At 52.3% G+C, this 12,176-nt stretch overlaps 2 protein-coding genes across 2 annotated transcripts in view; both read right to left on the reverse strand.

The window, feature by feature from the left end:
* The window catches only part of Rab5c (RAB5C, member RAS oncogene family), a 24,437-nt gene extending 21,979 nt beyond the window's left edge, over positions 1 to 2,458 (reverse strand). The window contains exon 1 of the mRNA XM_021211979.2: positions 2,320 to 2,458. The gene's annotated coding sequence lies outside the window, so the exon portion shown is untranslated. The remainder of the gene's footprint in view (positions 1 to 2,319) is intronic.
* A 3,311-nt stretch (positions 2,459 to 5,769) lies between these two features.
* Positions 5,770 to 12,176, reverse strand: part of Kcnh4 (potassium voltage-gated channel subfamily H member 4) — an 18,445-nt gene continuing 12,038 nt past the window's right edge. Inside the window, exons 10-16 of the mRNA XM_029546157.1 lie at positions 11,543 to 11,792; positions 10,710 to 10,954; positions 10,111 to 10,149; positions 9,560 to 9,912; positions 9,182 to 9,288; positions 8,214 to 8,293; positions 5,770 to 6,216 (exon numbers count right to left, since the gene is read on the reverse strand). Of these exons, the coding sequence (XP_029402017.1) occupies positions 5,821 to 6,216; positions 8,214 to 8,293; positions 9,182 to 9,288; positions 9,560 to 9,912; positions 10,111 to 10,149; positions 10,710 to 10,954; positions 11,543 to 11,792 (1,470 nt within the window). The 3' untranslated portion in view covers positions 5,770 to 5,820. The remainder of the gene's footprint in view (positions 6,217 to 8,213; positions 8,294 to 9,181; positions 9,289 to 9,559; positions 9,913 to 10,110; positions 10,150 to 10,709; positions 10,955 to 11,542; positions 11,793 to 12,176) is intronic.

A 12,176-nucleotide genomic window follows, 5' to 3' on the forward strand; every position in this document is an offset into this window, starting at 1 on the left:
CCGCCTGCCTCTGCCTCCCAAGTGCTGGGATTAAAGGCGTGCGCCTGGCTCAGGCTTGAGATTCTTAACTGTCCTGGAGTCCACGGCAAAGAAAGAGGGTAGAATGTTGGCAAAGAGAGGGAAGCAAAAGCAAACACCAGAGCTGGCAGACTTTAGAGTCCGTACTCACGTCCCTGTTCACTCTCCCTGCAGGCACCCTTACTCAACAAGCACAGCAGACTAGGAGGGGAGCCTGATTTTAGAAAAGATAAGGTTACATCTGAACCCACGCTCCAAACGCTGGGCCTGACCACTTAACTGTATTGTCTTGTCTAAAGGGAGAATCGTCTCTAAGGTAGGCATACAAATACCACCATCTCCAGGACGCCTGTGAGGAATATGCACTGGAAGAACTCTGGGGCTTTCTATCATCACTAGCTCTTGCACTCCTCCTGGAGTGCATAGGCAGAAAGGCCAATGAAGTGTGAGAAGCAAGAGGGGAGGTGAAGAGCAGCCTTAGAGAGGAGGGACTTCCTCATGAAGGCCCTCCCTAGCCCGGCAGATCAGCAACAGTCTTCTGCTGGGCCTCTACAGTTGCTGAAAGCCAACAGTGGCTGCAGAATCATGCAGAACTCTAGTGCCTCCCATCTCACAGACCGCTTCTCCGCAAAAGGGCGTTTTAGAGTCAGAGCTGGTACGATGTCCAGACAAATGCCAGAAACGCCCATTAGAAGGTTCCCTTGCTTCCGTCAGAACCCCGGGGATCACAATCCACTCCCTGGAAGATAAGTCTAGCAGAAACCAATCCCTGTGACCAGGCAGGGGTCACTGGCCCTCCCCCTCAGAGGCACATGCTGAACAGGTCAGAGAAACTAGGCTAGCTGAGTCTCTGAGCCCACAGAGAGGAGCGGGGGACTGATTGTTATACTGACTGGACACCAGCAACTGTCCAGAAGTAGGTTGGAAAGATCTCAAAGCAAAATGTTTAGCCTTTGTGAGGTAAGAAGCATCTTAAGTTGATCAGAGATGCCCAAGGACTGAATGGCTTTCCCACTCTTCCTCCACTGCAAGACAGCAAGGGTCAGCAGTGGCCTCAGAATGAGGCTACTCCTCAGGAAGGCAGTCTCTAACCTGTACTTTGGCCACATAACAAGAGAACCTTCCAGCTTGGTCAGAGATACCAGCCACTTCACACACTTAAGTCCCAAGGAAAACACAAGGATCTTGTGTCAATACAGTAGGGGAACTGGCACTTTCTGGCACACATATAAGCAATTCCTTTGCCGACGACAACTATACCTGCCACGGTAATGTGGACTAACTGCTCTGTGGAAAAGTCCAAGCCAAGAGGGGAGTGGAGACTCTGGTGAGGAATGGACCTGTTGCTCAAGTGTACAGTGGTGTGTGATTCAGGGTGGTTAAGAGATGGTGCTCAATTTTACACTACTCATATTTGGTCTATTCTCCACCCTATAGATAAGCAGACAGCAGTCGCTCTAAGGAAACCACTCACATGCTCTGGAAGGACAGGGCTGGGCCTGAAGCAGGGGGAAGGAGGAAGGGAGACAGAAGATAATGAATGGGCAGATCCTCTCTGATCTGTGATCTGTTGCTAGGATTGAGCAGAGCTCAGCTAAATTCTTTAGAGGCAGGAAGACGGACACACACTGAGAGAACTCAAGATAGGGCTGGGGGCATAACGTGCAGCCCAAGGAGAAGGCTACCACTCCGTCTAAGTGACCCAGAATTCAAACTCTGCCGAGGTCCTCGTAAGCTCAAGAGGAAGTAAGGAACTGTAAGCGCGCAAACACACTTCTGTGCGTGTACGACACTCTCATTCCGACACCCCGCCATCCCCGTAGCCCCTAAAGGAAATTGAGATAAAGATTCTTTCTGGGCTGCAGGGGACAACAGGGTTTTTGGTTGGGATTGGGGGGCGGGGGGTAGGAATAGAACCCAGGAAAGGAAAACCAGGAGAGACAGCACTCTCCGCCACCCCTAAAAGAGAAGGGAGCCAGGTTCCTTCGCACCTGGTAAAGACTCTTTGATTCTGAAAGCTGAGGGGGTGGGGAGCGGAACTTAAGAGTCCCTCTCTCCCACAAGTGGACTGGACAGGCCAGAGGAGAGCCTCAAAAGACTCCCAAAGGCTCCCGAAGGACAGGCTAGCGAAGGAAAGAGGAGCTCCCCCTTTGGCCCGACGCCCTGGTGAGCCCCTAAGAGGGGGCTACGGGTCGGGGGAGGGGTCAGTGTCCCCCTAAGCTAAGGTTGGGCAGGAGGAAAGGGTACCCCAGGGAGGCTACCACACAAGTGAGACACTGGCCCCGGGACAGGCACACTCACCGCGGCTCCGGGGCAGCAGCGTTACTTTGGGCCGGGGCTTCCACAGACTCCGCTCCTCTCCCCCCCACCCCCGGCGGTGTCCCAGGCTCCGGCCTCCACTTCCGCCTTTCAGCCGCTCCGGATCCGGATCTTCAGCTCTGCCCCGCCTCTCTATATTCCCAGGTGAGTGACAGAAAGAACAGACCAATGGGAGACACTCCGATCCTACCCACAATCAACGCGGGAAAGGAGAGCGAGCGAGTGCGCGCGAGGGATGGCGGGACTTGTAGTTCTCAGCACAGGGAGGAGCCGGGGGCTGCCTGGCACTTGGGTTTTGGGTGGAACCGGCTGCCGGTGGGGCGGAGCCGGTCCAGGCCTGCTTATCGCGTCACTGCCAGTTCCAAGTGCCGCGAGGGAAGGCGTGTGGCTGAGCTTTCCAAGAGAGCAGACCGAGGGTTGTTCGTGCAGAATTGAGAAGGGAAAAATATGATGCTCATGTAGCCGCGTAGATCAGTCGTGTGCCCTCGGCAACTTAGAGAAGCCAAGCCCGTCCAGGAGGCTGATTGGTGAGGACATGCTATTACAGGAAAGGCGATGTAGCCAGGTGTGATGGCTCGCTCCGAAGGCAGAGGCTGGCGGATCTCAGTGAGTAACAGCTAGGGTTATGTAGTAGATCTTTAAAAAGAAAGCTCGAGCTGGAGAGTTGGCTCAGTGGTTAAGAGCACTGACTGCTCTTCCGAAGGTCCTGAGTTCAAATTCCTGCAACCACATGATGGCTCACAACCATCCGTAATGAGATCTGACGCCCTCTTCTGGTGCATCTGAAGACAGCTACAGTGTGCTTAGATATAATAATAAATAAAAAGAAAGCTCTATAGAATGGGCTCTCAGGAGGCTAGCGAAACGGCTCGATAGGTAAAGATGCTTGCGGCCAAGCCTGACTGAGTGCCATGCCCAAGACTCACATGGAGTAAGACAGACTCCCATAAGTTGTCTTTTGACAACCACCTGTGTACCATGGTATTTAAGAACCCATCCACCCTCCCTCTAAGTACTTAAAGAAATGTAATTTTTTTTTTAAAAAAAGGAAGAGTTGCCTAGAGAATACTAGATGACTGAAAAGGAGACCTGCTGCCGCCACAGGCTTGCCCTCACTCTCTCTTCCTTTCACATGGGCTCTCACTATGTAGTCCTGATCAGCCTGGAACTTACTTTGTAGAGGGGTTGTATTTGCATTCACAGAGATCCTCCTGGAGTGCTGGAATTAAACGCGTGTGCAACCACCACGAGGGACTAAGCTTCTTAGGCTTTGTTCCCAAATATACCAGACCCCCACACACCCCTCACTCTTCGCCCAATCAGAATTAGCTCTCCTGTGTTCTCTCTACCCATCACTATAGATGAAAACCGCTCCCCCTTCTACCACAGGTCAGTTCTGTTTCTGTTTCTTCTAATTCCTTCCTTATGAATTAGGACCACTTCTGTTTAACCCCAACCTCCAATGCTGGCCTCTTTCTGCATCTCTCTCCCAGGGATACTACTCAAAACCTTTATAAATTCAAAGCCCACCCCCAGAGACCATGTAGTGCCTAGGGCATGGAACAGCATCAGTCAAACCCTGAAAGTCTGAGCTGAAGAATAGACCTGTCTGGGACAGCCTGCCACAAAGCTGTGCCCACATCCAGTTTCATCCTCATCACCAAGGTGCCAGTTTCCTACAACATACGCACCATATGACATGCACAGACCTTCACAGAAATGTAAGCGAAGAGAAGGCAGGGCTTGGGAGAATTAATTCTTAGCAGGTTCTTAACTGGTGACCAGCTCTTCTCTCCACCGACCTGCCCACTCTAACACACTATACCTAGCTTAATTTCAAATACCTATCCAAGAAAGAGGAGTTCCTTATTCAAGATGGCAAGAAAATTCCTGATATTTCTTTCTAAGGCTAGAGAGATGATCCTGATCAGACGTCTCTCCCACATGGTGTGTATTTGCGGTTGTAACTGGGTGGTAGGGAGGAAGGAATGTAACAGGCCCTTAGCGACTCATTAAGGTTTCTCCCTTATCCGAGGAGTCCCTGGTGGCGTGAACATGGTGCCAAGTGGATTAGCTGGCGCCTTTGCCCTTCCTAGAGACAGCAACAGGGCCCTGGGGTACAGTGGGGTGTGTCTGCTTGCGTTAGCTCTTTCAAAGCCCTGGGGCTCTCACACTAACCCCCAGAAACAGCCAGAGTCAAGGTCTACAAAAATATATGGATTTATTTATTTATTTATTTTTTTTATCCAAAAAGTGAGCCTGGGTGGGGCATTGAGTGGGAAAGGAGGGCTGGAAACCAGAGAGGCCTTGGGGGTTGCCCAGATGCTCACTGAGGTGGAGACCATGTCGGGAGGGGGAGGGGATGCAGGTTTGGCTGATGTTGGGAGGTGGGATCTGCACAAGGGTAATGTTAGAATGCTTTGAGCTGCTGACAGCAGAAGGGACCACCTTGCATGACAGCCTGTAGAGAGACAGAAACAGATGTTGGCAGGCCCAAGTCAAGAGTATGAACAGACATTATTAGGACCCCCCTTGGCGTCCACTCTTAAGACGGGGACTGCAAACTGAAAAAAAACTCAGGGACCAAACAAATAAGGCAAGTCAATTGGACATCAAGAAATGATCAACAAGCCGGAGGCTGAAGAAATGGGGGGCTGCTTCTTCAGCCACCCAAGACTAGGGATTGCTGATGCATGTTGGCTCTTGGTAGCCAGACACCACTGTCTTTTGTTTTGTTTCGTTTTGTTTTTCTTGAGAAGTTAGAATACTGAGTATTTTGTGGTTCTATCTGGAGTTCGATGCTGGTAACTAACTCGTAGTCTGAAGAAGAAAAGGCACATCTGTTCTGAGAGCCAAAGGCACATCTGGGGCTCTCAGTTGTTTTCTGTGTGTGCCATGGGGTGAAGTGAACTCCTTCAGCTTGGCGGCTGGCAGGAGGCCTAAGATGTCCTGGGCTTCTCTAATGATGGCTAGAATCTCAAACTCATTCCCCTCAAGGTGACGTTGTTCTCAGGGTCCTCTGCAAAGGACCCAGAATCTGGGACAGAAGAGCTCCATAGTACTATAATGTCATCTAGCCCTCTTACTCTAGACCCTGCTTGGTCTAACCTCAGCCTTCCTTTACTAGGTTAGACCCTTGCTCTTGACCATTCTTCTGTTCCCAGTCTATACCTACCTCCAAGTCTTGGGGAGAAAGTAAGACATCTCCTCTGTGTAGCCCAACAGGGCGCCATGGTCCATTTCATGCCTGCTGGATTCCACGGCTTCAGGTGACTCCCCTTCCAGAAGAGGAGGATGGGGGATGGTTTAGAAAATGGAACGGGGTTAGATGTGGCCACTCGTTGTTAAAAAGTCAGAGAATCCAGAGCCAACCAGTCCAGCTGGCAGCTGCTGACCCCAAGGCAAGAGGCCAAAGAGCCCAGCGCCTCCCTGGATGGCAGGTGGTAAAGCCTACCCCAGACAGGCCTGGGCCCAAGGCCAGGGTCAGTGGAATGTGTCTGACCCAGACTGGAAGCTGTGCTTCAGGAGGCTTGGGGTCAGGGGAGAAGCCTCTGGCACTGGAGAGGGTCCGAGAGTTTCAGGTTCCGAGGGGTAGGGTGGCATCGTGGAAGGTCTCAGCTCTGAGGGGGTGGCCCCTATCTCCACAGTCCCAACACTGGCTGGACAGTGGACTACAGCGAGTGTAGTGTTCTGGAGACCAGGTGGCGGTCCAGACATATGAGGAGAGATGCATGGTAGTCTCTGGTGGGGGCAAGGCAGGTCTGGGAGCCAAGCTGGGCCAGCTGGTTGGCTTGGGAGACCCAGCCTGGCCTGTAAGAGGCCCATCACTTGCCGCAGCTCCTGGCTCAGCTGAGACACTTCCTTATTGAGACGGGAGATCTGTTGAAAACATAGCAAAATGTCCCATGGATGCCATAGCAGTAACCAGGCCACCCCTCCTCCCCCACGCTACAGTTTACAAAATTCTTCAACCACTGTCTGCTCACATCCACCTGGGAAGAAAGAAGAGCAGGAGCTAAAATAGCCTATGAGTACCCCGATTTATTTCCAAAAAGTTATTTGCAGCAGCGGACACGGACACTGCTGTCCCTATTCCCTGGCTTTTTATGAATTGTGTGTGTGTGTGTGTGTGTGCGCGCGCGCGCGTGTATGCAGTGCATGTGTGTTTGTGTATGTGTGTACACTTGCGTGCAGGTGTTCTTCTCGGCCTGAAGTCAACATTGGGTAACTTCCTCTTATTCTCTATGGTTTTGTTTGTTTGGTTGGTTTTGTTTTTGTTTGTTTGTTTGTTTGTTTGTTTTAAGACAGAGCCTCACTGGATGGTGGTGGCACACTTGTTTAATCCCAGAGGCTGGTGGAACTTTGTGAATTTGAGGCCAGCCTGGTCTAGAGTTCCAGGACAAAGGGAAAAAAAAAAAAATACTGAGACAGAGTCCCTCACTGAAATTGGAGCTCACCAGCCACCTAGACTGGCTAACTGACATGTGTCCACGTGTCTGTCCAAATCCCTTCCCCATCACCAGTGTTACAAACATGTAGCACTGCTCCTGGCTTTTAGTGTGCACTAGGGGGGTCAGAACTCAGGTCCTTACGCCTAATGTGGCGGGCACTTTACCAATTAAGCCATCTCCCTGAGACTGTCTCAGATAACTCAGGCTGGTCTCAAACTTGCCATGTAGGCAAGGATGGTCCTGAATTCTTGATCCTCCATTGCCTCTATCCCTGGAGTTTTGGGGTTACAGGCATGGGCCACTACACTTGGCTCACTCTCTATGGAATCCATTGAGAAACTTGTTAAAATGCCGAGTTCTTGGCCCCACCTGAGACATTCCAAACTGGCTGAAGTCAGGGAACTTGTATTGTAAAGGGTAGTACTGATACAAACCCAGGTCTGGGAATCACTGCCCTGGAGCTGAGGGTCGCCCGAGGCCGTAAGCAGAAGCAGAGCTAGCCATTAACCTTGAACTGGAGAGAGCTCTAGGCCCTGCTCTGGCCCAGATGCTGCCTCTCTGGGCTGCAGGCTGTTTATCAGAACGGAGGGAAGGTGACTCCCAGGGGGTTGAGTGTGGTAGCTGTGTGGCGACAGACAGTACTGAGATCCCTTGGGGAAGAAGTAGAGGCAGTGCCTAGCCTAGTCTAAGTATATAGAATATGGTCTCTTCCTGGCCAGTATTCAGCCATAAGGGCATAGGCTCTCTAAGCCTAAAAGTGCACGCACACACACGCGCGCGCGCGCACACACACACACACACACACACACACACACACACACACACAGCCCAAGACTGGGTAAAGGTAAAAAGGGAAAGGACTTAAACTTTGGGCATTGGACTTGTACTTGGTTGGATGGTCCCAGGCTGTAAATGGAGACCCAGACGTGGGAGAGGGAGGTGTTAGTGAATACTCAAGATGCAGTGGGACCCGGACCAGATGTGTGTGCACTCTTATCCTCACACTTCTGGGAAGGACATACTATTTTTCTATCATCTATCTGTCTGTCTTTTTTCGAGACAGGGTTTCTCCGCCTAGCCCTCTACCTGTCCTGAACTCTGTAGACCTTGGACTCAGACATTGTCTGCCACTGCCTCCTGAGTGCTGGGATTAAAGGCGTGCATTGTCTGCCACTGCCTCCTGAGTGCTGGGATTAAAGGCGTGCGCGCCATCACCACCCGTACACTGACAGATTCTTTTTCTAACTTTGAGTTGAGGAAAGAGAAGCCCAGCGTAGCTGCGGAACTTGCCCAGAGTGATTTAGCTAGTGTGACTAACAGAACTCAGGATTCTGGCTAGCTCTAGGACATGACAGGCTCCTCTCAGACCCAAGACAATATCCCCCCCCCCCCGGGATTGGAGGGGAAGAGCCAAGCCAAACTCACCTCTTGGTTCAGCCTGCAGACCTTTTCCTTTACCTCCTCTGCTGCCTCTGTGGCCAGTTCCCGGCTGAGCCTGGGGCCTGCTGCGGGCGGAATGGGGTGAAGAGGTACAGATGAGTCCATGGAGCGTGAATCCCCAAGTCCCCACACTTCTCTGTTGCCTGGCAAGCAGGAGGTAAGGAATAGAATGCTCTTGATCCTTCAGAGAGACGGGGAAGCCGACACCAGAGGCTGGGTTTGTGGCCCTGTGACTCCCCCAGCCTCTGCTCTTCCTCCATGCCTGCCCCTCTCCAGCTCTAGGCCACAGGGCTTCTTGGCATTCAAACATAGTGTCTCTTCTGTGCGTGCCTTTAGATCTTTGAACAGTTGCTCCACTTTACCAGAGTGGCCACGCTCTCTCTCCTGTTCTTTTTAATTACACTTATTTATTTACAGCTGTGTACAGGTGTGTCCCACGGTGCCGGGACAACTTTCAGAAATCAGTTCTCTCATTCCACCATACAGGTTCTAGGGGTCACACTCAATCAGGCTTTACCACTGAACCGTGTCAGTGGCTCCTTGCGGTCCGTTTAAGAAGCAGCCAAGGTGTCCCTCCAGTTCTACCCAAAGTCTTGCTCTCCTTCCTCCCTGTTGTAGAACTCGGCGCAGAATTCTAGAATTGTTTATCTGTGTGCACAGGTATTGCTGCCCCCACCCCCAGCCCCCGGATAAAATGTTGGCAGGATCTGAATTGGTTGTATGTTACTTTTGGCATGATCTAGTTTAGCTGTGTACTCCTAGGATGGCAGGGAACACATGTGACATGGATGGTTAGATGGAAGGATGGATGAGACAGATGAGTGGATGGATGAATGGGCATGTGACAAGGTAGATGGGTTGATGGGGACAGGTGGATAGACAGGTAAGTGGATGGATGGATAAATGGGCAGATACAGAAGTGGTTGTGATTTGAAGTCACTGTGGTTTCTTACCTGAAGGGGGAGCCTGTGAGCGAGTTCTGGTGGGCTCTGGCCTCTTGCTGAACCGGAATGTAGGAGCCTCGGCTGTGTTACTGGAGTCTTCAATGCCATCCACGATCCTGAGGGTAGAGTAGTGTTCATCAGCACCATAGGGAGGGTGCGGGACCAGAATAGAGTAGGCAGAGGGTCAATGAGGGCAGCAGAGGCAGGAAACTGGGGAAGAACAGTGGTCAAAGCAGAATGGGTTTGCAAGCTGTGGTCGGAAAGGCAGGGTTGGCAAATGGGGCAGAGACAGTAAGGAACACTGGTTGGAACGCTGGGAATGGAGCCCAAAGAAGGTTCTGGAAGCCAGCAGGGATATGGGAAAGGCAAGGAAGGCTGGCATCTCACCGGGGACTGAGGTCCGGAGGTCCAAATGTTCCCAGTGGGGGAATGAGGAGCTGGGGGGGCTTCCAGGCAGCAGAGCCCCTGGGGGGGCCGTGCGGGGAGGGACTCTGACCCCGGCCAGCCAGGGCAGGGGAAGGAGATGGGGACAGGGAAGGAGAGGAAACAAGGGCTGAAAATGGGGGCAGCTCCTCGCCCAAAAGGCTGACCAGGGACCCCCGAGGTCGTGCTGGACTGAGGTTGGGCAGCAGGTGGGGCCGACGGGGCTTGGAACCAGCCCCAGGCTCCGTGCCACCCTCGGTTTCTGTGATGGATGGCAGAGTCTTGTCTGAGGAGGAACCAAGAGTGTCGGAGCGTGCCTGTGGGAAGAGGGAGGAGCATCTGTTGTTACTGGGAAGCAGACTCAGGACCCTTCACTGGGATGCGACCCTCAGCACCGTACGCAATCCCGATCCATCCCCTGTCCCTTTTCCCTGTGGCAGAGGAGCTAAGGAAAGCTGCCCCGCCTCCCAACCTCTCCACAGAACAACCCCACCCCACCCAGAAATTCGGATTACCTGGGAGAGGCGAGGAGAACGTGAGAAGCGGCCGAGGCCCTGTGGAGACAGTGGGGATTCAAACTGACTCCTACCTCTCCACTCCTCTGGTATAGCCCCTCATCACTCTTTCGAACAGTGTTAAGGGACTGAGTACATGGGACCACCAACTCCACCTCAGAGGAATTCAGAATGACAAACTGAGCCCCAAAGTAGCAAATGACAAAGACCTAAGGTCATCACAGCACGCCAGCCTAAAACAGAGTGGGAACCACTGGGACAATAGCAGGGGAAAGGAACTTTGGTGGTGATGGTGGGGGGGGTGTTGCATCACTTCAGAGAGATACCTAAAAGAAGGGATCGTTCATAAAGATAAGACAAGGCTGAGAGGTACCGGGCAATAGTAGAAGGCTGTGAGAGATTGGCCAGGGACTGGGTGAGGCCCAAGTGGAGTGGAGTGGGAAGATAGTATATATGAAGCAATAGAAGGTAGTTGGAGTGAGAGGTGATGTTTTTAGGGAGGAGAGAGCTGCAAGAGGATGTCTGTTCTGAAGGAAGGTACCTCAGTGTGTGAGTGTGTGTGTGTGTTGGGGGGGGGCAGCCATATATCGTCTACATACATTGTTTTCAGAACCTTGGCGCAGGTTGAAGGTTAGGTCCCGGGGTAGACCAGCCCGGAAGGCAGCCGCATATTCTGGATACAGCCGCAGGACCTCGGCCAGCCCTCGGCTGCTCAGCTGCTGCAGGCCACAGTAAGTCAGAGCTTTCACATCGGCGCTGGTCTTCAGCACGCAGCTGGGGCCTGCCCCTGACCCAGGCTCCTGTCCCAACTCAGGGATGTCTGCCCCAATCAAGTCCCCCTTCCCTGTGGGTAGAGGAAGGGGACCGTCGTCAACTGGGATGAAGGGAATATCAGTGGGAGATGGTCCATACATCTGAGAGATGATGGTCAGAGTACTTAAGGATGATTGAAGGGAGTTAGTGCATTGGAAGAGGGAATCAGGGAACTCGTAAGAGGCCTATGGAGAATGGCAGGTGAGGCTGGGCAGCAGCCAGTGGAAGATGTCTATAGTGCTGAGAAACGGCCAATAGAATTGAATGATCAATAAAGAATGGTCAGAGGGATCAGTTAAACAGTAAAGGTCAACAGGTTTTAGAGTCGTTTGGGGACAGGTCAATGGAACTGGAAGATAATGCAATAGAAAAGAAGGAGTTGGCACGAATGACAGCCACTGATGGAGGGCCCATGGGTTAAAGGGTGGCCAAAGAGTTAGGGCAGAGTGGGAGGAATGGCCAAGGGGGAACTGAAGGGATCGTGGACGAATACTCCTCAGTAGGCATTCTAGGTACTAGTTAGAGGTCTCCCGTCCCCAGAACCCCAGGCTATCCCTTAAGGCCCTTATCCTCTGGAGAAGGTCTTAGAATGGGCAGTCTGAGATGGTGGGGTTCTCACCCAGGATGGCCAGCACCATGTTGTCTCGGAGCACCTCAAGCGAGCCAGAGCAGACGTAGTAGTGTGCCTGGAGGGCATCCCCATGGCGTAACAGGTATTCCCCAGGAGCACAGAAGGAGGTCTTGATGTGCAAGGAGAGGGCCCTCAGGCAGCCCCTGCTAGCAGCTCCAAACAGAGGCAGCTGCAGGATCTCCCGGTTCAGGTGCATGGCAATGTCAGCTCGCAGCTCGTCCGGGAAGTCACGCAGTAACTGTCAGAAGTGGCAGAGGTCCCTCTGACCATCCGTCCCCCTTGCCAGTCACTGCTCAAACCTACAAATGAGTTGGGCTGTCCCCAAGGCAAGGGTGCCAACTTGCCCTCTCTCTGAAATTACCTACTGGACCTTAGGGAGGCTCCTTTCCTAGCTTCAATTTTCCTTACTGTGTTGATCACCAAATCTAAGTGCTGGGCAGAGACCAAGTCTTCCCTCTGGGAACCGCACGTAGCCGCACACACTGAGCAGTTCATAGACTCTGGTGGCTCAGTTCTAAACAGTCAGGAGTCATCCACTTGGACTTGGCAAAGTAGCGATCAGTCATCTTTGTTCCTACATTTCTGGGGGCTTTGGACCCTCTTTTTTTTTTTTTTTTTTTTT

The sequence above is a fragment of the Mus pahari genome, chromosome 14 (genome assembly GCF_900095145.1).
Source record: "Mus pahari chromosome 14, PAHARI_EIJ_v1.1, whole genome shotgun sequence".
In the NCBI taxonomy this organism is placed as follows: Eukaryota; Metazoa; Chordata; class Mammalia; order Rodentia; family Muridae; genus Mus; species Mus pahari.